Here is a 27837-nt window from a genome sequence, read left to right as displayed (position 1 = left end):
ACGGGGCGTTTTCGCATTACGCACCGCCCTCTGTTGTTGCAAACGCCGCGTAACGAAGTTGAGGTTAATTCCGGCCATCTGCCTCCCTACACTTTTTAGCGCTCGGAAATGTTATCGACTGCGAGCGAAGGCCGTAGCTCTGACGCAACAAAAATCGATCCGTCGCGATCAGCTAACCCCAATCGAAGAAAATAGACAATACCGCGCCCGACAGCTTGTGTGGATGCACAACATTCCAGGAGTTTACACAACTGACGCATTCGCGCATTTCACTCGCTTGTGCGGGTGCGCGCTACATTTGGGATCATAAGTCGAATTTGAAAAGGCTATACGAACACAGTCTCGTGCAGAATAGCATCGGATTGAATATCAATTGATGCAACATCTGCTATAGACTGTCTTAACCGAACGCCGGGTAATTTTTATTGAGCGAGTGGCACATTTGCGAAATCAAAGTGACGTTTCTATGGCATAGTGCTAATCAATACACTGATCTGCAAGGTTCGCATGAGTCCGGTCGTGGCGTCTTGACAACGTGAGCTTGTTTGCGCATCTTGATTTTGAACAGACTATGAAACATCGATCACTGCATCACGGCACGAGACTCTCGGAAAGCGTACTTTTTCACAATTTTCGATTGTCCATCACCATACACGACTTACACGATTATAATCATGCGATGTTTTGAATGTATTGTTCCAGAGATCACGAATCTGCGAATATCTCTGACCATACACTTATTGCTGTTGTATCTTACACACGATGAGCTTCTTGGAAATACAGAACCTCTATATACAATTGAATGGTGTATTCAATATTCATTTTGAAATAAACCCGAATATTTTCGGCTGACTATAGTAAAGAATAGGAAAAGAACTTTTCGAAGATATCATTGTTGATATAAACTGTTCATTTCAATTCTCTACTAGATGCTGACGATTACCTCTGGCGAGTGTCACTCGATTATATTCGAGTTTATTTCAATATGAACTTACACAAGAAGATGGTGTGGACAGGACTACCTGAAAATATATCTTAGTAAAGCGTTTGGACTCGTAATGTGCAGAAACAATACAAAATTCAGAAGGGCCCAGGAATTTCGAAATGCTTCACAGCGTGATGACATTTCGACTTTTGACATGATTTTCAATAACCATGAATTTACAAACACGACTCCGATACACATACGCACTCAAGTGTGTCAGAATTTCTCCGCACAGTAACCATACAGTAAAAAATACTTAAGCATACACAAGCCATATAGACAGAGAGTCTCAATCCGACTAAATCACGTTAAAGCGTGGTATGAGAGTCGGTATAATTACCTAATTATCGCTAGTCATGTACCAACTATTTGCGAGTGTGGGTAATAATAGCCGATTATGCGGTTATTGTGAAAGGACAAGTATTTCATACACTTTCAATGTGCTTCCTGCTATACCATCACAATTACGCGATACGTGCGCATCTCAAACGCATCTCAAACCGCATTACATATGCTTCAAATCGCACTCGAATACGTACGCCCAGCGCCGAATCAATAGTTTTTAAATGTTTATTATCAGCGGTTGTCGCGCTATTTCCTGAAACCTTTGCAAGATATCAATATCTTATCGCAAGATACAAACTTGTGCGCTGTAATAGGCGGTTATACGAATCGCCGTGTGTATAATCAGGTCGGACATTTGGTAGTAGTTGGAAGTTTGGAATGGCTAAATTTTTCAGCAATGACGCAATGAATACATATGACGTCATAATTTACGAGCACAGAACTTCTGAGGCAAGGGCGTCTTTCACGCCAGCTATCCACGCCGGTGATTATGGCGAGATGTGACCAAAGTAGTAATTGTTGATACTCAAATACAAGTAGAAGCAAAGTAGTAAAATATTACTGGAGTACAAGTAGTAGGAGCGATCTCCAAGTAAGTAAAGATTTATGTATTCTATGCCTACTTTTACCTAGAAAATGAATAATGTTAAGTAGAAGTAGAAGTCTAAAGCTATAACCAATTGAGTCAGTAGTGCAAGTAGACAAAACCGAATAAGTAGACCCGTTTCTGTACTGCATGGTCACCTCTGGACTGGCGGAACGTGTGGGCTTGGTTAAAAACGAGATTAGCAAAACTCACGAGTCTAGCGAGGATGAAATACGCCTGCTGGTTTTCGGCGAGCTGTCCGAACTGGACCTTCCGGACGAGTCGTTGTCGTTTCCGGTGCCGTTTCCGGCCAGGAACGCGTCGTCGTTTTGCTCCACGGTTTGCAGTCGAAGCAGCTGGTCGTTCTCGACGACCCGCACGAGGGGAATCGCGAATACATGGTCCGGTTCTTCTGTATGACGACAGTGGGATGATAAACCACACAGGAGGTACAACTTACAGTTTCGATAACAGCTGAATTATAGCGCGCAGAATAAACAAATCGAAAGTATAATACCATTGCGCGTCTATACTTGGATTCACACAAATTCACAAGAGTAAGGTAGATATATTTGAGTGTTTCGACTCCAAAATAGACATTAAGTTTACCTCCGTTAATCAACGGAACCATGGTAGTAGGCCAGCTTAGTAGGCCATGACTGAACTTAAATATAATTTTCCGCCACAATGAAAAACGACAATTGAACATGCAGTACTTGAACATGTGACTGATACCCCATAACATGACCATAAATCTAATCCTAACCCGGCCCTTAACCGAACTTTAACCGATATACTCCAGTATGGCCCTTGAATATGCGGTACTTAGAGTAATCAAGGTCTTACTTTTTGATTTGTTCTTGGTGCCTGATAAATGAACGCCCGCCCTGCGCAGCACAGAGATGTTGTTTTTCCCGTGTAGATGTTTCGATTCGTCTGTTAACAGCAATGATCACAATGTAATATTACGTGATTACGCCGCCTGCGACAGGACTTATTTAGTTACCTTTCGGTACGGTAATCGAAACTCCTAAATCGATATCCCTGAGACGTTGTTCCGCTACTTTCTGAAGCGCTATACATTCGGACTCGGACAAGCTCAATAGATCAACTTCAGATATCTCCACGCGCTGCCCGTTCAAGTTGCCCCAAACAAACGGTTCCTGTAGGAAAATGTCATTTGCGTAATGGAACTGAAAGCTGTATATGGCGGTGGCTATCATTTGCATCCAAGGAGACTACGTTCTGAATGGAGTCGTTGCATCAGCATGTCTTCATATTACTGTTGGACAAATATCGCCGTAGGATATATACGACCAGCCTCGTAACCCGATTTCACTTAGGTCACTTAATGGCAAAGTGTACACAGTAATTATAGTACCATAATGACATACAACATAAGAAGTCATTAGCGTGTGCACGGCATCTAATGCAATTTCCTATTGATCTTGTACAAGACGAAACACAAAGAGGCACGCGTAATTTTTGACTTTGTATTGTGTGTGGGCATAGTTCACGGTACTAGCGGGGGTGTTAGGGTATGGTACTGTGCTTTTGGACATCGATTTCGCCAGAAAATCTTCAATAACAGAACAAGTCTTTGTAAAGACCCCGTTACCTGCAATGTAGCTTGCACTAAGCTTTGTACGTACGGCATATGCTCGAACATCACATCCAAAGTATCGCTTATACGGCAGCTAATCCTTGTTACACTAACAATATAATTTTCTCTTGACTCATGACAGATGACTGTATAGCTCGGCCATTGTAATAATAAATTGCGCCAGTATTTGCCTGCGAGAGTATCAAATTCGTGATGTAGTAACTTTAGCATCCAGCGATAGTCATTTCCGTCAACGCATTATAATCAATTAATTTCAGATATCTACTATATTCAACGTAACAATGAGGAAAGAGCGGTCTGATTGTCACTTCTCTGGACAGATGTATTGCGAAATGCGACACTTGAAAATAGCATAACACGAAAAGTTTATGAAATAAGGCCAACAAATCTACCAAAACCAGTATTATCTAGCGACCTGACTTGACAAATACGCACGGTGAGCTGGCTGACGGCTTGTACATGGCGCGGCTGCTCAACTGAACTAAAATATAGACCTACTTGAAGCATCCTTATGATATCCTTGAGCGTTCAACAGATGTACGATATACGTATTCGCGCTAAATTACATTTATATTGTGATTATGAATCGCATGGCTATAAGTGGAACGACGGGTTATGATAAATCGCCGCGACTAATAGTTAACGAATAGGTTACATTTATTTGGAGGAGAAACACAAACCCCAGAAACCCAAACCCACGCGATAAAAATCTCAGTACAGTAGCCCACATATTTATACGCCCCCGATACGTAAAAAGTGACTACCCGTGCGCCAGATAAATGAAAATTAGAAATTAGCAATTTCATAATTAATAGCGTCACAGACAGACCAGCAGACCAACAGTGACGTAACTAAAAACATAACGTCACAGTGTCTAAGATACAGAATTTGATGGGGTAGAGCTCCTTTGTCTCATCGTGTACCCCAGCAGATATTATAATTTGTTAAATGTTTCTTTGCCGTAATTGTAATTTGATTTGTGAAATGTTTCTATGTTCTATAATTTTAATTCCAATCTTATTTTTGGTTTGGAAATGTTACGGGAGAACTGTATGGTGCGAAACGATCCAAGCATGCTGTACCATGCATTTGCTATTCTCATGCTTATGAGAATGAGCAGTGTTTCCTCTTAACCCTCTATAAATTTTCAACCCTGAATTCAGTTACGATATCGACATCGCGACGCTACATTCGGACAATAAGAGATTTGGTATGATAAATCCTGTCACTGCGAGTAAATGTTTTGTCTGCCTGGCTCATCTCGGAGATAAATCCTTCGACTTGTTAAAAATGCGGAATACGACCCTTGCCATATTCATAATAGCCTTCGTAGATACCTGCGATTTCCACAGTGCGAGCATCCCACCCGAATTCGGAGTTCCAGGAGAACCGCTACGTTTGTTCATGCCTTTCCTTGTACTTGGCGGCGACCCGGACGACAGAAAAAGCGGTAGTTGCTGCTTCAACCGCTCTAGCTTCGGCGATCTATCTCCGTGTTGTTCGTCTTTCGGCTCTCCGCAGACATTAGTATTAATCAACGCTAATCTTCGAATAGCAATTGCCTGGCTGAGTTCCAATGGCATCCCAATACTGCCGAACTTGCCTGGTATCATATTCGTGCAATTCTCGGCAACCTCCGACAGAGGCGTGTACGCGAATTTGGTGATGCTTGAGGCTTTTTGGAGCTGTTTTTGGGACTTCAAAGGTCTCTTGTGGCGGCGGTAAATTCGATTTTCTATTATTGACGCGTCGGTGACTAAACTGGTCTTTTTTCCTTCCCTGCGCCCACCCTTTCTTTCTGAAACAGGCTCAAGGCATGAAGCGATTCTTCTGCCGCTGTCGCTTTCACAGCGGACAGACTGGCTTTGCTTCGAAAGGTAGGATCTGCGACGACTGACAGCGCGGTTCAATATCATTTGGTTGTTACGTGAATAGTAAAAGGAAGACTTCGGGTAGACTTGAACTTTATCACGTTGCGACGAGTGTGCAAGCCTACCGTCGCTTTGCGAAACAAGCCTCCTCGTCCGCAGTCGTTTAGACTGTCGGATCTCACTAGATTCACGGGTATGGCCCTCCTGAACCTCACGGGTAGCGGGTGAAGACACACACGCAGTCGCTCCATTATCCGTTTCATCCCCGTTGCTTGGTAACGCCTTTCTGTCTCTTAATGCCATCATTAGCTCTCCTTGAAACTGTAGAAGGATTTGCGAATTCGCCAGGCTTTCACGCGACATACTAAGAATGTTTCTGGTGCGGTCTGTTTACAGGATCGAAGATTTAATTCTCGATGTGGTTTCACCTTGGGCATGTAGTTACGCCTCGCGCTATAAAATAAATAAGCCTGCAGACACGATGTCATTCAATCGAAGCTCAAAATGCTTTTCGCTTTACACTTTCTGACATTTCTCTCCGCCATCAAGGTAACTGATTTGGCAAACCTAGTGCTTTCATGTTATTACAAGCGATATATAGGGGGCGAACATACCAAGATTTAACGAGGCATCGCATGTCGGCAAAAGAATTTCTCGGTAATATTCTTCGAATGCACAGTCTGACTGATCTCCGGCACCAATTGACCACAAAATAGACGTCAACTATGCGATTCACTTATAGTATAGTAAACAGGAAACGCGTAGTCCCAACCCTTAAGAAACAGATGACGGACCGACGGCTCTCTCGTTGCCGATGACGACGCAGAATTGAGTCTACCTCGTAAGACTTGTGTATAATTGTGCATGTAGTTATGCCTTCATCGGTTTCGTACAACACAAAATAAGCATGCGTGGATGGCTAGCTGATGCAATGCTTGACCGGAAGTAGGGGGCAATTCTCATATTGATTGTAAAATATTTTGATGCAAACTGATTGACTTTTCTCCGAATGCAAACATAACATTGCTGCTGTTGACCGTTTGTTCGTCGGAAGAAGTAAAGCCGACAACTTCTTCATCAAACTTTGGTTGCGAATGCATTTCTGCGTGATTTCTCCTGGTCATATTGGGTCACTCTGAATTTGATTAATTTCGTAAACAGAATTATGGGAACAAGAAAGTCAGTATAGTAGTATCGTGGTTGTTGTTGTTGTTGTTGTTTTAGTTTCCATGGTGCTTCGATTACATTGATCATTCTACATCAGACCGATATTTTTTCACTATTCATGAGCACTGATCAGTCGACTTTTAGGACAGCCCCCTTCGCTCTCTAAGCTTTTTGTAAAACATTCGTTACGCGGGTCGGATGACGAAAATGAGCCTGGCTAAACCTCTAACACTTCTATAGGAATAGTATTATCATGGCGAATTTCATGATATTTGACCATTCGAACATCTGTAGAGGATTAACGTTCTCAACACGCCAGGGCGATCTTGAAATAGTTCTATAGATATCCCTGCAACACACTCTCCAAGAAACCGATTCCGTCTATGACCAGACCATTGGCTCTTCAAAAATGACTTTTTTTCTCTAATCGCACTGGCTACTTGATAAAATTGTTAGGTTACCTAATTTAAGCCTACACATCAAATTTGGTTCAATTCCAACCAGTAGCCGCATTGCTACAGGAGAAGAAAGTTTCAAGTTATTATATAAAAATAAATCACAAAAAATTTGAAAATTTTCTGTTCACCCCATGAAAGTGTTCGGTTGTCTATAGAAACGATGTTCACCAAATTTGGTTCAATTCCAACCAGTAGAAGCAGAGTTATTGCCATCAAAAAATTTGGATTTGAATAAAATAGTATTTACGGTGAGCACCACTATAATAAATAATTGAAAAATTGATCACCGTGAATACTATTTTATTCATAATCCAAATTTTCCGACGGCAATAATTCCGCTTCCACTGGTTGGAATTGAACCAAATTTGGTGAACGTCCTTTCTATAGACAACCTAACACTTTCATGGGGTGAACAGAAAATTTTCAAATTTTTTGTGATTTATTTTTAAATAATAAATAGAAACTTTCTTATCCTGTAGCAATGCGGCTACTGGTTGGAATTGAACCAAATTTGGTGTGTAGGCTTAAATTAGGTAACCTAACAATTTTATCAAGTAGCCAGTACGATTTGAGAAAAAAAGTCTTTATTGAAGAACCCTATGACCAATGACCATTGACCCATGACTATGACACATCTATCAAGTGTTCTTACTTCGCGATAAATTCATCAATGCTAGTATGATAATTTATCATACCGAAAAACTATTATATATTCTCTTCCCATACATGAAACTCGTTAGGACAGCAAATTCAGATTCTGTATATACCCCATAATTATAGAAGTATATTGAAATCATATTTGAATGCAAGTTCATAAAGTGGCACTACGCGATTTTTGTACAAAAACAATCTTTTCAGTATTCATGATCATGGTGTTTCAACTATTGGTCATTCTACGCCAGGCCGATATGCTTTTTCGTTATTCCTGAACTGCCGTCATTCATGCCATATCCACACGCGAATGGTCGATGCATAGGAACATTGTGAATAATCATAAATAATCCGTGGTAATATGGTTACAGTATCAATTCTCAACGAATTCCTTATATCGGAAATGTGAAGTCGGGACTAATTCGTTGCGAAACACATCAAATCAAAATTACATTTCGTATCCAGTAGGTATATTCGGCCATACCCGCCTAAACACTTTCGCATATTCTGCCACTGCATTCTATATTTACTACATTAACCAGCTCAGTTTCCAACTGTAGAATAAGATACTTTTGCACATAGAATTACAACAGATCTTGTCGGGCACTATGTTTGTGAATCCCTGTATGCATGACTGCCGGAGAGTCGGAGACCCGCATCGCGCTACAAATGCTTACTTGCAAATAGCCCATGAACCGAAAATGAACCAGCAGTGCATATGAGAACAAACACAAAATTATGCCCATTGACAAAGAGTCAACACTACCAACAGAGCATAATATATTTTCGATACAGCCCAGTAGAAAACAGCCGTTCGGTTACGCGATGGTTCGCAGAAAACCTATGTAAATTTTACACAATAATATTGATCTCTCTCATTCAATCTTCCTGTGATTTGGCTCTTCTCGGCATATCTCAGTTTTAATCTGGGCTTCTGAATACTAGGGTTGCGGCTCGGTATACGGTGGGGCAGAAGAATAGCCGCTCTCCTCGAATTCGTGTTTGGATATGGCGACATCATATAGACTCATCTGTGCATTTGTGTCGCAATTAAATTGTTGAAACATCTTTGCACCCTCTGAATTTTCATTCTGGCTATTCGTCAAGTGTCACACTCCGAAATCCCCTCAGTAACAAAACGAGAGTAAAGTCATGTGAACATCGGATACCCTCTTCGACTCATGTTATACCAAGCCTTCCGATCACCACACACTCTACTACACTGCACGATAAATATTAACAGAGTTGATAGTTGAACTATAATATGATCATACCTAATTTTATCATACATCCAATCACTGTTATCATGATTTATAACATCATAAGCACTGTATTTGCCGAATGCCAGGTGCACCCACGGTATATTAATACAATTTAGATTTCTTTCGGGTAAATACGATACACGCGCGATCAATGACTTCCTCTCCTCAATAGGAATGCTACTATGTATTGGCGAACGGTAAGTAGTTCAATATTAAGGAAATTATCCTAACCTGTTACACAGATACATTGACATGAAAGCAAATAGAGAGACTGTTTGTTAGGCTAGTTTTATCGCCGTATGAGAAAACAGTCGCACTCATCTCGACTAACAGTTAGACCGCTCAATATGTACTCACCAGTAAATCCCAGGTACGTTCCGTCAATTTTTTCTTATCCGCGTCCGACATGGTTGCCGCTTTACCCCCGGACTTCATAGACTTTTGAAATCTGTGTGATGGAAAGAGGTCTTGCTTTAACCACAACGAAACAACGTAATCTCCTTGGAGATCCGATCCAGTGGGAAAATATTAAACTCGTGCGCATCGCCCGTTTATTTCTACGCGAATACGCCTTGCCCTAGTCATCTTAACCATTCTTTCACCTGCGAACAAACAACCTTTGAGTATCTATTGTCCTTCTGGATTGCAGTTCGTGCTTCCTTCAGTCGATCGGGAGCTCTGAAAACTCATCCGTTAGCATTAACACGTCTTGGCTTATTATAGATGGAATTGAGCGGATTTGGGTTGCATTTTTTAGAGTTGCGTTGACAAGGTATTTGTCATCGAGATGTTCTGCGATGGTAGGGTGATAGCTACGTTACGTTATTCGCACATGGCATCGCGCAATGCATGATATGCTGTCGGAGAGGATACTCCTTGTTTAAGTCAATATTTGTTTTCTGGTCGACATAAATCCAGTGTTGGGATGACTCGAGTCATGACTTGACTCGAGTCAGACTCGAGTCACTTTTTCGTATGACTTGACTTGACTCGAGTCACTTTGCTAAAATGACTTGACTTGACTTGACTCGGCGTATCAGAAATGTGGATTGACTCGTGACTCGGAGCAAAATTCACGAGTCAATTTCAAGTCATCAAGTAACCGGTGTCGATAAAATCACTGTATCTTGCACATGCTCGGATTGTTCGCGAAACGCTGGTGTAACCGGTGAGAGCGACCAATCATTCAATGATCGTGCGTTTTACTGAGCCGCCATTGTTCCATCACAAATATATTGATCGCAAACGAAGTGATCGAAGCTTACAGCCTACGTTGACGTAAACTATAGTATGGTTAAGTAATTTAATAGCAAAAGGTATATTTCTGTTCTGTGTTCTTAACCTAACCAAACCTCTTGTTTTCTAGTTTAATTGAAATTGAATTCGAAAATAGTTTATATATAGTCCTTAACCACAGCAGGCTCGAATTGTATCATATCAATTTGTAAAAGGGTGATGTATTGCATCTTATCAATTCGTTTCTCTGTTCTCTATTTTGCCTGGTAACTATAAACTGAGGCCGTGCAATTACTTACGTAGTTTATTAGTTCTACTTATATGTGAGCGATACAGCGCCTTACTTGCGTGTGTATTTAACTCTATATCCCTTCATCGGTTCAAAGTGAATGACCACTCAATCTGTATTTCAGACACCTAGCAAAGTACAATGACGTAATCACGCCTCATACCTTGAAAAAGCAATTTGACTTGAATTGTGACTTGACTCGTGACTTGACTTGACTTGACTCGACTTGACTCGAGTCACCTCCAAAAATCGACTGACTTGACTTGACTCGAGTCACCTTCGAAAATCGATTGACTTGACTTGACGCGAGTCAAAATGTGCATTGACTCGAAATGACTCGTGACTCGAAGGTAGTGACTTGATCCCAACACTGCATAAATCACAATTATACCATAAAGGCAAAAAACATTTCTATTTATCACAGACTATTATATAACGATGTTTAGTTGTTTACCTTTTTGAAACTGGTGCATCAATGTAAGCGGGTACGGTACACCAATGTATAGCCTATGTACGGTAAAATCCGCATCGTCACAATACTAAAATATGCATAACCTACGCGTAATTTTAGGATGTCTTTGCAACAGTTTTCGCTCCTAAACACAATTCCTCTACAAGGAATTGATAAGTCACTCTGGCATCGCCCACCCATGCATGCATGAGAATGAGTTCAATGCAATACGCAAGCCCATACAGCAGAAACGATTTGTCTCGCATGACTTGAAATACGGGTAATGCGTAGCATCGTAGCGTATATCATACAGAAATACAAAATTTTCAATTGGCCTATTTAGGACGAAAAGAGTACTCTACAATTCCTGTTACCATGTTGAATGGCCTAATCTTCTGCTGACCCCGCATACTGCCAATGTACGAGTACGGCGGCGATATATACAATTAATTGCACGTGTGGCATGTAGTGATCTATTTCTCAGCATAAATTCCTAAATCAGTGGTTCAAGATTTGACAGATCGCAATGAGAACTCAGGGATATATAGAACTATTCTTCTACTATATAATCATAAGTCTCCACTATACCATCTACTGCGACGCCATTTGTCTTCAGCGCCCCCCTCCCTACTGCGGGGGCGCTGGAGATAAGGTTGGTTGCGAGTCACTGCATTAAATACATCAGTGCTTGAATTTCGACTGACAACCCCTCCGTAACAGTATACGTTTCCAAACTGGCATGTACCGATGTCAAAGCTGCAATGGACTTTGGACATATCTCAATATATGTGAGATTTTTGGATTCAGCTTTAAATAAATTATATCCAATTTCATGGACACATGCTTTCAAGCAGTCGCAACCAATGTTCCCTCTAAGCTGCGCACGTGCGCAAATTCGCAGTGCTGACAGGGTCTCTGCGCACAGAAAATCTAAGTTGCGCACGAAAACTCCGAAGTTATGACCTTTTTTAAGTCGTTGCGCACTGTTGTCCACTGGGTCTGTGCAGTGAGTTGATGAGTGTGCGCACAGCGCAGCCTCGTCAAAAATTAGAGGGATAATTGGTCGCAACCACAAAATAACTCGGGGAATAAATAATAACAGACCGCAACATCCCCTTCAAAATGCGGAATCGCCAAGACGGGATGTACCAAATAATTTCTACGAATAAGCGTATGTATTACAATCGTGAGTAGGTATAAGCAGTTATTCGCAAATTGAGCGAAGCGCGAATTTTTATGTTGTTTTTGGAGGAGTTCGGTCAAACATATTCAAGTACCAAGCCAGTAGCGTGAGTAAGTGTGTGCAGATGCTGTCTAAATAAATTCGTATCTTGCGGATAAAAATTGTAGTGAATAATGGATTCAATTTCAGATGTTATGGAGTCCTGAGCAAATGATGCAGGTACTGATAAATCTTACTCCATGTTGTTCAGCGCTGATTGCAGATAGTTCAGTATGTCTGAGGTTACTGTGAACTATGATGGGCGAGTTTGCACCATGGCTACAGGATACTATGTTACAGTATTGTGTTATGAATTTATCTCAGCTGTCGACTGGTACAGGTCTGCGTTAAAAGGTATTGAAATCACTCACACGTACCAGAAAAAAAAAACTTTAAATCCGTCATAAACGCACCATTCAAAATTGGAACTTCGCGGACCGTGCCTTTGACCCGGAGGCAGCAAGCTTCACATAACTAATCTACATCATTGTGAAAATGCAATTGGAATGCAACAACTACAGCACCGCTCCGATATGGGACTACAAAATTCTGGTAAATATATAATATTAGTATAACTGAATCAATATCGAGAATGTGCGTGCGCGCGTCGGCGGCCATGGTACCTTGACGTACACCAGGATTAGCATGTGGAATTGAGGATATTGGTGACACGGTCACGGACTTACCGTGTTTATATTGGTAGTTGACGCCACAGTCACGCAAAATTACCCGAGAATAGACTGCGAATCGATTTGACGCACACGCAACCTTCTGACGTGACGTGACCGCCCAGATGCTCATTGCTCACTCCAAAGCCTTACGGAGCAATAATTCATCACTAATGACGCGTACCTCCGTCGCAGCAATTGCGTTCCTTATATACTGACTCCGCATGACACTGCAACATCGCCAATTGACAGAAGAGTATGCCTTCGTTTTTATGTCATGCGCAGGGCAGTTTGATTTCGACCTAACTCATAATGCCGTTATCTGAGTCATATTTTAAGAGATTGCACCTTAATCTATTCATAAGTATACTACATATACGGCCATAAGGAACGTTAGACGGCGTTCATTAGACACCTATATATTGACGTCTACGACATAATTTCCACTTCGTATCCCTGCTATAAGTGTGTTAGCACCTATGATCCGATTGAAAACGTATCCCCACGACATATTGTACCCTGGAAAAAGCTGACTTGAAATAGGCTTTGGATTCTAAAGTATGGCAAACCTATGCCTAAAACTCGAGTTGTCAAAGGTGCAATTTTCATGAGTCGATTTCGATTCATATCGCATTGCAGACCGGTTTTCAATTTCGTTACGCATCACTAATCACTGTCGCGAAGGTACGTACTCGGCTTAATTCAAGTCAATTTCCATGTGACTCCACTGTTGTCGACTGGGATCGCACTGTGCACTTCACGCACACGACTATGTTATGGTCTAAGCTCGTAATACGAGTGAATAGGTAACCAAGATGGCGATTTAGGAAATTGGAAATTTAGGAGAATAGGCGGAATCATTTCAACAATGAAGCAACTCCGCGCAACTGTTATGACGTAGTGAACTTGCTTCGCTTATGGCTGCGCCAGTGCGGATACAGCATGGAATTTGTCGTTCATTTCATAAAATAGCGTGATTCCTTTATTACAGGACTACTCAACTGGCGGATCGCGGTCTGTCTTAGTACTTTACTACTCAGCTGCAAATCTGCGTTTTCAAACATTGAGTTTATGGAGAATATATTTCACCACTGACTTCGACTCCCTCTAGCCAATTTCGAATCAAGACTCAGAGAAGTAGCAAGAAACAAAAATGCCAATTCAAAACAATAAATACAGATTTTTTTGGTGCTTATACAGCATTACTGGATCTTGTATATAGATATACCGTAGAGCACTGTAAATTTGTATGACGGTGAATTGTTTCACGAGATTTATATCTTATATAAGCAAATTGTAAACTATCGTAACTGTACCTTTGCTAAAATAGTCGAGTTACTTAAAAGTACTAACATGGGGACGTCACGTTGGTAAAGTTGAAAAAGGAGGCAGTGTACCCTTTTGGAGAACCTGACCGAACTTACACATATCGGAAATGCTTTTCTCGAGGCAGAGTTTTAATGTAGCCAATCGTTCACAGTTTTTAGGAAGTAATACCACAATATTTTGACGCATTCTTCTGAATATTGCATATAAATATTGAACAGTTATGGCACTTGTAACTCTTGTCAAAATGGATGTAACAATGACTCACCTTGATTTGAAACTTCCGCTTTTGTTATTTTTATCGTTTTCCAACGCCATAAGCTGCGATGTGATGGTATGTCCCTTCAATAGTCCCTCTTCCGAATTGGACCAGCGATTCCTATTACAGTCGACTGGCGTTACAACCGATTGCTCCTTCATGACGTGAAGCGAGTGTCTGAACACGTTCTGAGGCACCGCCTTCTGGGCGTTTTCGCCGCCGGTAGTTCGATAGATGTTCGGCGAGCTGGATCCTGTCTCCCGCGAATACGAAGCTCCGATTGTGGAGCGGCGGATGATTGGACTGCCGCCCGGGAGAGTTACAGATCCGGATCCGGCTGGACGATATGGAAACAATCGGTTGTTGTAACGAAATCAGTCGGTTAGAGACAAGCAATGTTACGTCATCTGAGACGACTCGTACCATGTAATGTAATTTCATGAAAGTAAATCTCCTTTCGGAATTGATTACAAAACGCAGCGAATTTATCCAGCGCGGTACTTACTCGTGTAACCTTTCACATAACCTATTCCTGACCTCGCAATCAGGGTCATAGGGGTATGCGTGTGAGAAGTGAAAAGGACGATAAGAGAGATTTTACACCCACTCTAATTCTTGATCGGCAGGTCGTGGGTTCAATTCCCCACCGGGTCAGACCAAAGATCTGGTTAGTTACACTGGTATCCATGGCTTCCCCGCTTGGCACTCAGCATTAACGGGATAGCAAGGCGCAGGGTGCAAGACTTAGAATGCCTTACAAGGCTATATCTGCTCCATTATTGCCCAGCAGCGGCATATGCACATTGCACAATGCACATGCACAGCACAACATGCACTCATGGTATGCATATGCACAGATCGTGTGTATGCATATCTCCATATCATGAGTTGGTGTATATGCTGCAAAAGCATCAAGACCATAAATATCCAACGTCCTATTCCTATTCTAAGTAATCTGAATTCGGTAGTCGCAAAATCTTAACGCGAGCTTTGGACCTTGTCATGGCTAAGTACCTGATATCACCTCTCACAAAGAAAAGGGAAGATAAAAAATAACAAGTAACTCAGTTCCACAATCTTAATATGACTACACGCTTATTTGTAGAGAACCTACTTTCGCTGTTATCGCTTTGCAGAGTATGTGCGCTTCTAGCGATATTTGATACTCTATCAGTCTATATATCGCGATACAATATCGCGCATTAGCGGTGTCCTTGTTTCATGATGCAAGTGAAAGGTATGTTTTTCTCGTCAGGTAATAATTTGTTTATTTCATACAGTCAATAACATAAAGGCCAAGATATTATATGGTAATTGATTTGGAGGGATAATACCATAATTATATTTTATATCACCCAAGGCGGACGCGGACGTCAGCCGACGAAAATTCGAATACTATGAGTGAAACTAGCATCACATAAAGTACGAAAAATGCTGTGCATGTTACTCACGCATTACGCCTCGTAATAGCTATTGTAAGGTGAGCCATTAAATGGTATGTTTCCCGGGATGGACGCGAACAAACACATGATCAGGTCAAGGAGAATTTGTAATGCAAGCGACCCCGTAACGACTTATGCGCTACAGGTCCTCGTATAAATATAGTAATTACTTCGGTTCATGTCAATGCATGTGAAATGTGTGGGATTGGAATTGAATTGTGATATCACTGTGTTTCCATATATGTAGGTTTCATCATCGCTTCTCGAAGTATTTATAAAATTTGATTTGTACTCGTAATGTCGTTATAGGCCTGATTTCAATGGCAAATCTTAAAACGTCGATTGCAGTGCAGTAGCGTTATCAAATACAGGTACATCATGGAACTGATTTTGAATAGCCGAGTAACCAAGTGGTCATAGTCTGAGCAAGGGGTAAAAGGATCTCCACCTCCGTACCAACAAAACATTATCCACTTCCATAGTGAAATTATATCACAAAATGATACTGTAAGTTAGTTGAAACCACACATCACGCATATAATTAATAATATCGTATGTAAACGGTTAGAGACAGTATGCGCACTCTGCTAATATCTCACCTGTAACAGAAGTGCTCGCTTTCTTATTCCTCATTACAACAGGATCGTACGAAGTACAATTCGGATCTTCCACGCTGCTGTCGCTGACAAGTCCTTGACTGATTCCGGAAGAGTATTCGATTTCGCTGTCTTGCGAGATGTATTCTCGGGGTAGTATGCTTCTTTGTGACTTCGAAAATAGTTTCCCGCTTTTACCCTTCCGCCGCGGGTCGCCGGGTATCTGCTGTGAGTATTCGGAGCAGGCGGAACTGCTTTCAGCGCTGACGAAGCTGAAATATCCGACACTTGAAGATCGGCTGCTGCGCTCGGGAGAATACTTTGTATCTGTATCTTTCACGGCGAATGTCCGTTTCAATTTTGCCTTGTCGCCTTTCCTACTGACTGAGTTGTTTGTCGTGTTCGGTAAACTTTTAGCAGATTTTAATTTTGGTTTTCTACGGAACGGGCTCAGCTTTTTACTGAACACTCGTTTTAATGATAGATTCTTCCAAGTGTGCGGTTCTTCGGAAGTGGGTGATTTGTTATCGCCGTATTCTGCAAGAGTACCGATCCTAACTTTACCATCCAACGTAGCGCTTTTTCGCTTTGTAATTCCGTCTATTGCAACTGAATCGGACGCTGTTTTGCAACCAATAACAGGTGAACCTCGACGTAAGCTAAGGTCTTGTCTTTTGGTTGTACTGAAATCAATTTCAGGTCCCTGTTTTATATCGACCACCTGATCCCCGAATTTATATTCGATTGTTGTATTTGCATTACTGTCAGCCTGATAAGGCGGGCTGTCATCGTTCACAGTCGCAAATTCTGAATCATGTGAAGTTGGTTCAGATGCCGAAAGCGTCACTATTATGTACTCACAATCATCACCAAGCGGCTCACCTGTGTCGTTTATGTATTCCACTTCAACTTGTTGACAACCGTGGTTAGATTCGCTATCTATTGAAGTACATTGCGTTACATTACAAATATCATGTTGTTTATGACTGCGAGTGATTTCTGGTAATTCTTCGTCCGTTTCCTCAGCACTTGATTGGATTGTTTGAGCAGGTAAAATTTCATTTATTTGGTTATGTTGAGTCCTTGATTCGACCTCATAATTACGTAAATGGGTACGTGATTCTTGTGTGACATCACGCTCCGTTTCGGTTGGATCTTGCTGCTTTGCGTCACTGAGACGTGACCGTCTTCTATCGCTGCGTAATCCTCTTATATTTGTCTTTGAACAATCATCTTCCAAACTGGATACCAAATTATGTAATTCCAATAAGATCTCATCGAAAGCAGTACTATGCTCCGAGCGGCGGGAGCCCATACTGAAATTATTAATATATACTGAAACGAACTGTATATAGTTATAAAATGAATGTACGGTCGTGTAATTATCCTCGCATGAAATGCGGAGATGTAAAACAACTACCACTTTTTGTCCTGCCAACCCCGTTATATATAATTTCGCTTTGTGTTATCTTCCTAATCAGCACTGTAAGAGCTCGATATCATATGGTTTCACGTTAAAAAATCATCACTCAGCTCTAAACCCTGATACTGAAAGGTTAGGGAAGTATCAATTATGCACTTATCAGAATTTTGATACTTGACAGCTGCTCGCTTACACATCGCTTTAAGAATAGTGTCGCAGAAAGATTATGATCTTGTCGGCGTGACTATTGTTTATAAGCATGAGAGCTTCGGAATAGTGTGAGTGTTTTGCGGGTAAGCAAAGCTACTTTCCATGGTGCACTCTCGCTTGAAACGTGTCTAAGTATGCACTGATAACAACAACAAAACTATATATCGCTCAAAAGTGAAACGGATAAGTATATGGGATGAACGTTATGCACATGCACAGAAAATCTACAGCGCTAAAATTGTGTTTAGACTGGTTACTTTACATTTGTGAACCCGCCATGCTCCTATTTTACGGATTAAACTGTTGCGAAACTGTGAACATCGGTTTCATGGTGTTCTCAGCAAGCAAGAAAGCAACATTTTCTTCAATGCGCTATGGTCAGTTAAACACAATGGTATCACGAGTATAGGTAGAGTCATTTTCGCGTCTGACTCGATTCCATGTCAACTCTGATGAACTTTAGACGTAAATTGCTATCACACCGCAATTCTTGTAGCGTCTATTGGTGACCTAATTCTTTCACGCTCCTGCGCTCTGAGTTGACTGTTAGAAGCACGTGCGAATGCATGAAATATAATCATGAATATGCTCAATGTTTATAATGCGTTGAACAATATACCACAATGATAGCCAAGCTTTGCATTGGAGATCTCTGACTGCCACATATCACAAGGAACAATACACGTCTCACAGACGACACCTACCGATAAAAAGATCGTGAAAAAACATAAACATACTCGATGCAGACAAGGCTATCCGACAAGTCCAATGCCTGGTCTAATTTAACTTAATTTTCGCCATCCTATTAGTGAACGTTTATCAGTGGTTAAAATTTAACCAAAAAACTTGCAGGCCCACATCTGGCCTGGATATGCAACTGATAAATCACTACTCAGAAGATTTGGTGTACTAAACATAGAAGATATGAGGAAGCTGGAAATTGCCAAGTTTATGTATCAGTTCCATTGCGGTCAATGTGCCTCAAATTTCAACGACTACTTCACCTCGGAGTCAAAAGCGCACAAGTACAGCACACGCGCATCAACAATAACCATATGATCAGGACGGAATACAAGAAAACGCATTGCTCTATCAATTATGCCGGACCCCGATTGTGGAACAGCATCTCGCCGGCTATCTGACAGTCGTCGAGCATGTCCGCATTCAAGTCGAAATACAAGCAATTTCTTCTAAATAAATACTAGCCAGCCTTCAGGATTACCGGACAACGACCTAACATCCACCTCGCCTTCCGCAACATGCCACCTCATTTTGTCGCTCGCGTCTTATATTCTCTACATTACTTTTCATTCAGTGTGCATGCCTCTTCTTTACTTCGCCTAGGCCAAGGTGGATGCTTGATCTTAAAGACTACTCCAAGTTGTTTCGACACCTTCCTATCTTTTCATTGTATCGCAGTTTTGAAACGATGAAATATTAATAAAACTGATTGATTGATAGATTGATTTTTTGAAGTGTCGCCGAAAAATAACCATCTACGGTTTAAATACAAATTTCGGACATAGTGTATTCCGAGGTACTTTGTTTTCTTAGTTTACATTTCGTAGCGAATTACACAGGCAGAGCTATTCGTGTAAATACACTGGATCAGCGAAGTGATTCTGGGTCAAATACTGTAAAATAAATATTGTGATCCATCCTTTCTATAGCAATTACTCAGATTCATACTACTATTAAATATCGTTTTCAGGTGAAACATTACGAGATTGTGATAAAGAAGTTTATACAAGTTGGAATGATCAATCAAACACACACATTTGCCTGCACATATTAATTGAAAGAAAAGCATTTAAAATATGTCACATGCTCAGTGCACTCTAAATGAAAAATAATGGAAGATAGCAAACAGATTCCATACGACCGTCTCATTGTGACACTCTTATCCTGCATGGCTACAAGACAGTCTGACTAGGTAAAATTGCCCTGGGACGCTGTAATCATTCTGGTACCGACAGTATGTAGCCTGCTTGTACCCCGCAATATATTATGGGAAGAGTATGCCTCGTACACGATGGATTTGTTGGCACTTCATACTCAAAAACGTCCAAAACAAGCACTTCATGCTAAGAAACAAGCAATCCGTAGACGATTTGACCAGGAATTTCCTTTCAATCAAAGACCATCGCAAACACACGCACACCGAGGACACTGGGTAAACAGACTGACGCATGGAACACGCTGATGGAATCATTCCAAAAATGCCTCGCATATAATCGCACCCGATACGGATACATGCATAAAATCATGACGTCACCACTCATATCCTGTTGTTGATGACATCCAAATGTGCGGACGGCACATCATCCCGTGTCCTGAAACGCTGCATAATTGAAGTGGGTAGCTGAGCAAACGAAGAGATAGGTAGGCAAACGCCACCGTGTTTGTACAGTGGGTGGACCATACTATAGCAATTTTCAGAAAAATAATATTCATCAATCTCGCATGTGCCACCTAAATACAATGCTTCGAATGCTTTTGAAGGTGGCTGCCGGTTTCCCGCAAATTGAGATAACGTGACGCTGAAATGCTTTCGCGATCGCCAGTTGTTATTTAGTAAATATCACAGATAGGAAAAACAAACATTACCCGAGCTCACATCTACAGCAAAAATATAGGCTACCTAGTAGGGCAATCCTAGCAAGCAGTCGCTAACGCAATTTCATAACTCTCCACAATGTTGCATCCTGCCGGTAATGAAGCTATTACTCTCTCGATAATAATCTATGTTCCGCTTTTTTCAGTTCGTCTGCTCCGTCCGCGAAATTCACACTCCGCATCATAAACGCAACCTTTTCATAAATTCTAATGTCATTTTGTGACAGCAAGCCGACATAATTCCAGTGATTCATTATACTTTAGAGGGGCCGCCGAACTTAACTCGCTGCCAACGTCTCGCCATGGAGTCTTCAGTCACTATGGCAGATGTGCTACAAGGCGTACAAGCGTGATGCCTTTTTTGGGGTAGATAAAACTTGTTGCAGAACGCTACATGACGAGATATGTATCGTTAGAAAACTGAAAACGCCTATAATCCGATTACCAAAGGCTTCTGGTATCGCAAGAGAAGAGATACGTTCAAATCTTTCCGTTATCTTTGCGGGCGATTGAATCCTCGATATAACATAATAATTTTCTGCGAATGGGCATTGGGCAAGCGCTCAATTTCGAGAGAAATTTTACAGCATCGTGCGGCCTCGGTAAATCATGTATGCTCTACCACAAACAACACTTGATGACCTTTTATCGCTATATTGACGCTTTGCTTCCATTTCAAGAGGTGTCATTTCGATTCTATGAAATTCCTCGTTCGGGGGTCGCAGCTGGGCGTGAGCATTGCGTAGCGTATTCCGTATCAAAAGCATACGATTACAGTTGATGTAATGATAACGACATCTCATTGAGAAGTAATGAAAGATTTTCAGCAGATTACATACAACGCCATTCAGGTGTCGCAAGTAGATGAAAACGACATTTGGGATTTAAAACATCTAATCACTTCGCAATTGATGCTAAAATTGTTAAATGAACCATATCATCACTGTCAAATAATACTTATCTGAAAAGTAAACATTGGTACATGATTTCACAACACCCGCTACATCGCATATAACCTAACGAAACAGAACTTTTCGACTTCTGGATTAGCGATTTCACCAGTGGTGACACTTGGCCACTGCTTGGTCATCGCAATGTGTCCAGGTTCCCATGACCAATTATTATTTACAGCGCACTACAGTAGAGTGAGGCACTAATCAAGGACATTTTAATTCCGCTAATGGTAATGTGAGAATCATAACGTGACTGAACTTAACGGTAGTTACTGGTAGGCTATTCTCTTGCATCGAATGAAGGAAAGTTCTGTGCTGAATTGGAACACATCTGTGAGCGTTTTCAAATTACATCAAACGAACTGTTTGTGAAAACTTGCAGCAAGACAAAACCTCTCATTAAATCTTTCATAGTGTGATACGTGGGCGCTTGAGTCAATGAAGTGCTAGTATACATGCTAAGGGCAGCGAAAAACCCTTCATCCTCCCCAAAAATTGTCGACCTGGTCACAATGGATGCGTGGCGTCAAGTCATTGTTGAAGAAATCGTCCTAACCTAATACTTTCCTAACCTTACCACGTGTTTAGCTTGTCCAAACGAGTCTGCGGTATAGCCTATGTCGCATTCCCTGGACTTCAGCCTTCGTAACCTCGCAGTGGCTTGTAAATGTTCTTATACATTAGCCTGATAACACTCATGCATTACACATCCGATTATGGAATGTCAGGAATTTGGTAACCTAAATCATAAATATTAGGCCTACCAACGTTACTCGAGCATAAATATTCTCCCGATTCGAAACTACCACATTGGCATTTACGTTTATATCACAAATGGAGTGCACTATGCGGTTCTTTCCTGGCAATGTTTGACAATTCTCCCCGTGATTTGTCACCTTGACATCAGTATGACGCTAACCGCGCCTGCGTTACGGCGATGACGCGAAGTTCATTGCAAAATTAAGATACATTCGTTTGCATATGAAGTGCGCTAAACACTATCTGGCATTTTTAGATATATACAATGAGTAATAGATCGCCTTGGTTTTATCACGCATTTTCGTTCTTCTATGAATTGAAAGACGGTGGGATTTCGACCGGGGAACAACAGAACGAGAACACTCGAAAGCGGACACAAAGGACTGAGGCTTTTCTGCGGTTCTCCCGTTGTTACAATCAAACATGTTTCCACTATGCAACAACATACTCCTACTCATAAGTGTTTAGTAGCGATGTAGTTCTACTTTTTCGGAGTATCAAAGTATAGGTTTTGCCTACTTCCTGCTGCCTGCTTACTGCAGTGGTTACGTTTTTAGGCTATTTCCATTTCTACGTCAACATTTTGCAGGAGAAACGACTAAATTTTTACACTTTAGGTTTTGAGAAGTAGAAATTAGTATTGTAATAAGTTTGTATCGCTCTTAGTAGTGGTATTGTCAAAAGAACCCCGTGAAATATTCACTGTATTATCTTAATTGATTATATTTTCGAAGATTATACCATATAGTGGTAGCGTATGTCAAACAGATATATCAGTTTAGAAAGTAGCTAACTCCGCTCAAGTGCTAAAAGAATGCAACTCCTTCATCAAATCTACTTTTTGAAAATACTTGAATAATTTTCAGTCGCTTCGCTTCATACTTCCTCTTGCAATAGTTTTGACACCTATTTGAAATTCCTACTTCTAACTTCTACTTCTACTTGAGTAGCAACGATGATTACTATGACCAGACTACCTCTGTCCATATACTCAACCTAAGCTAACCTTTATTATGCTTTAATGGTCAAAAGCATATCCTCAAAATGCAACATACCACGAATGCTCACGAACAAGGTGTGGATGGCAAACTCTGTGGTCAGAGCGGCCTGCGAAAACTCTGATTACTAGTCACGTAATGCGAAGAGCTGTATACAAACTTATGATTCAATTTGCGCTGTACCTAGATGCGATAACAGTTACCTTGAGGATCTGCACAGTTTAAATATTTATCTTGTCCTAATTTGCGGAAATTCGAGCTGCACTCCAGAACGGAAAAGATACAGCTTGATGACGGGTCGCATTGCCTTTCCGCTGTCACTGTGTAATGGTCACGTCGATAAATACCACCAGTACTATTCCTACATTAGGTTTGTTGATAACGAACGAACGTTTCAACCGCGATATTTGTACGAGATCGCCTCGATCCTAACAAATCTGATGTTTTACTTGAGCGAATACAATTCGAAAACAAACACCTTGGTGAGGTTATAACTTTCTAACAGTATGTCATATACTCGGTGGAAGCACCCGGGTGCGGTGATGAAACTCATATTCGCTCGTAAATCTTTCTTGGAATTGGCACAGTTAAATCAACTTGAAATTGGTACCCGAAGTATAAAAGAACATATATGCGTCGTACACGTGAAATAAGATCATGCGGCGCTGATGGAGAGGCTTAGTTTTGACAATCGTATGATGAAAGTAATTGCACATGTAAATATTGGGGGAAAAGGAGGTGTGTGACGGCAACATACTTTTTTTGCGCGAGAATTGTCAATACTCCCGGAAAACCTCGAGTCTAATTTTGGATGATCGGGGTGGATCATAACCTCTCGCGACGAGTAATATTCGGGAGTGAAAATATTAGGAATTCAAATCGATTATTTTTGAGAACTTGCAATCTATACGTTTTGTAGTTTACATTCGCTCACACGGTGGCGAGATAGCGTAGCGGTATGCTCCACAGCTACAACACCAATGGGTTGCAGGTTCTAGTTCGACTGAGGTCGACTCCAGAATTCTGACATATTCGTTAGTCTTGATATACCTACATCTAGACCTTCCGATCCGCAGTCGTCTCTCAATGACTTAATCCATACCAACTTACATGTTGTGTTTGTTGGTGAGATGAATAAAACATACTGACTGATTGACTGACTGTGTGTTGGAGGTTTATCTAGGTTGCTCCTCGCCGCGCTAAGGTGTCTTATAGAAAGCTTAGAAGTGGTCCGTGCTGCAAGTAGGTAAATGAGGAATAAATAATGAAGCGTATCGGCCTGGTGTAAAATGACCGATGTCTAGTCGAAACACCATGAATATCAGACGGACAAACATCCGCTCACGGCTCAATTGTCGATGATCGAGTGTGGTTTCGGTGCAATATATGTAGCAGTGTAGAAAAGCGCTCTGTCACCACTAATCCATTAAAGTCAGGCTTGGACAATCTACTGGATTTCAAAATGCGAAACTAGAAGCAGTTTGCAGCACTTTCCAAAAATCGTAACTACAACTTGATCCGCAACTAACTAAAACACAACTGACTATATTCAATTTCCAGAAACTTAATGTTATTTTATAAGAATTGGATCGGCTTGCCACAAGAACATCATGTTATATTGGAGATATAATCGGCATTTCAAAAGGACGAAGTTTCAAGTTTGAAATTGGAGGGGTTTGATCGCCAAAACCAATCCCTGGGAATGCCACTGTTTATGGTTACCATACGTCCTCTTTTACGAGGATTTGTCCTCTTTTTTTGACATTCTTCAAAGTGTCCTCGGTGGGCGCCCAAATGTCCTCTTTTTTGCGAATTTGTACTCTTTTTTAAGTTTGGTTAAATGTATGTTAAAATTAAAAATTTGACCAATTTGTTTTAGTCAACCAGCTGCGAAATCGCAATAAATTTATCAATTTTTTCGGATTTTACACAGACATCCACCTTGGCCTAGGCGATGTAGAGAGGCACGCACGCTGAATGAAAAGTAAAAGAAGATAGTACAGAAAAAAGCAAGCGTAAGAATTGGGGTGGAAGGCGAGACCGATAGGTCAAATCGTGGTCCGGTAATCTCGAGGATGGACTAGTATTTATTTAGTAGTAGTCATTTAGAACTATAATCACTCAAAAAATCAGTAGTTGGTCGACCATCAACTAACTGGATTGGTATAGTTTGTACAAATCTGCAATAATTCCCAGAATCTTCTCCACTCATCGGTGCATTGGTGCATTTAGTAGGCTAGTTCAGTTTGTAAGCATACATACCCCATCTACAAAGTTCAAAATAGAAAATAATACCCTCTGCTGCATTCATTGGTGAATTGCACAAGATTTCACAATTTCGTTCGTTTCAAGGAATAAAACTTAAATTAGTTGTGGAATTACCACAAACCAGTCGCCTGCAACGGAGTGTATAACGAAAGTGGCGTCACCATCGACTATGTAGCGACGCCACATTCTGTATGAAGTCACCACCAACAAGCAAGAAGTGTGGAACAAACCATTCAACACGATTGTACCGTAACTGGCTTCGCGCAACTGTCTACGAAATTTCACTCCAGTTCAATTTCCTGCCTCAGCATGGCTTATGGAACAGATATATTTACACTGGGTACATTTATGTAGCAGCATCAAATCCCCAATACACCTCCATTCCAATAAATCATTAGGTCAGTTTCCGATAAATCATCTTGTAACCATCTTAACCCCGGAGCACTCCATCTAAATATGAAACCAGGAAGACATATTTCGATACAGATATCAAATGATTTTTGTGTATGTCATACATTAATGATTCATGACGAATTATGAACGGACATCTTCTCAAAACACCCTTTCTGATCACCAAGATCGATACAGTTTTTAATCCTGAATAAACTTAATATTCATTAGTCCCGCTATACCTGCTGAGTAAACCATTATTGTGTGCGATACCCAGAAACCAGGTAATTGCCAAATTCAAATGGATGCAACGGACCAAAATTGATTACACATAAAAGCTGATGATATAGGCCTACTTTCAGTGCCTGTATCGCAGTCTTGCCTAATCTTTTGAAATCCTTGTCATACTTCGGAATTTGTAAAGATTAAATTCGTAGGCACAACGTCATCACAAATGAGTACTTGTAGATCAGTATAGTTCAGTGTCAAATTGTAATGTTAATTGTAAGAAGCAAAAACCTAAAAAAACACCCCTAAAAGGTGTGAACACGGACATCTCTAAAAGTTTCACAGCAAACGCGAACATTTGAAGTCATGTGAGTTTACAATGTTAATTTACAAACAAATCACTTTTTGCCTTCCTGCCTGAGTTACTGTCTATCGCCGCAGAGTAGTCATTAATCATAGTACGGTTGGCGCCACTCGGAAGCTACCAAACGTGACAGGAGTGAAATGTGCGATAATGAGCTTGCAATTCCTTCATCGTTAAATTCGAATGGATTTCGGGGTTAGTTTTTGACCAACAAATACCCCATATTCGTACCCAGTATTTTTGTCATGTTCAGATAATTTTCTGAGAACAGGTTTGCACCATTTCCACAAACTACATCATAATACTATAGTTTCTTCTCTACAAAACGGCCGTGACACTGGCACCGACATTAACATCTACTGTTAAAGCTAGATAGTCTTCTCAGTGGTTGGCAGGGGTGTTTCGGTCGCTCCAGACTGCGTATTCGAAGGTCACGTGTAATGATATTCGCATGAAAACAGAAGCAGTTTCGCATGGGATGAGTTGTAAAATGGGCTCCTCATTACTTGCTGAAAGTCACGGTTGTATGCCGAATATTTGAAATGACACAAAACGTACCAGGTTTTCGATGTGATAATATTTTTTATTTGCGGTAACATTCGCTCATGTTATAAACTCTTCCTATCAGCTCAGGCGATATCGGTATAACATTAATAACCTGCAGCAACCATATCAAAACTTATTTAAGCAATTCTTTCTGCAGCTTTCAGATATACCTAGACCTACAAGAAATTCTGGATTGTCGTCACTTGATACATTTTGAACGAATTCAATGCGTGGCCTTAATTAGCGACTGCTTTTAGACTTCCTTCCGACTATACGGTTGACGCATTACAAATACTACTCTTCGCAAAAAATACGCTCCGGAAAGGAGTCATCTAATTTGTATGTTTAGAGCTGCTAAATATGATAATGCAATTGTTTGTGACTATTTATAGTCGACTTTTACAGGGCTATAACTTGAGTATTTTTTACAGCTATACACGATGGGAACAGTCAACGTTAAGTATTGGAAGGATTACTGCGAAGAAAATATGACGGTAATTCACTAAAATTTAATAAACGACTTTATACTGCACCTGTAAATAAGCCAAACTTGTGCCACTGTTGACTGAGCATCGCTTTACAACTTGACCGCATTGTCGACATCATGCGCAACAATATAATTTGCTACTTTACGTCTTCGTATC

At 40.9% G+C, this 27837-nt stretch overlaps 1 protein-coding gene across 2 annotated transcripts in view; it reads right to left on the bottom strand.

Annotated features, from left to right (window-relative positions):
* The window catches only part of LOC145456949 (uncharacterized), a 38974-nt gene extending 19495 nt beyond the window's left edge, over positions 1–19479 (bottom strand). The window contains exons 1-6 of one of the 2 annotated variants that reach the window (XM_080335095.1): positions 16442–19479; positions 14410–14737; positions 9307–9397; positions 2923–3079; positions 2763–2852; positions 2130–2328 (exon numbers count right to left, since the gene is read on the bottom strand). In XM_080335095.1, the coding sequence (XP_080191221.1) occupies positions 2130–2328; positions 2763–2852; positions 2923–3079; positions 9307–9397; positions 14410–14737; positions 16442–17753 (2177 nt within the window). In that variant the 5' untranslated portion in view covers positions 17754–19479. Of the gene's footprint in view, positions 1–2129; positions 2329–2762; positions 2853–2922; positions 3080–4877; positions 7009–9306; positions 9398–14409; positions 14738–16441 lie in introns of those variants that run through there. The other variant, XM_080335096.1, reaches the window with a different exon arrangement.
* Between the last annotated feature and the right edge of the window lie 8358 nt (positions 19480–27837).

Source organism: Botryllus schlosseri, chromosome 15, assembly GCF_051294905.1.
Source record: "Botryllus schlosseri isolate E-star chromosome 15, Bs_hap1, whole genome shotgun sequence".
NCBI lineage: Eukaryota > Metazoa > Chordata > Ascidiacea > Stolidobranchia > Styelidae > Botryllus > Botryllus schlosseri.
This window is presented reverse-complemented; position numbering and strand designations above follow the sequence as displayed.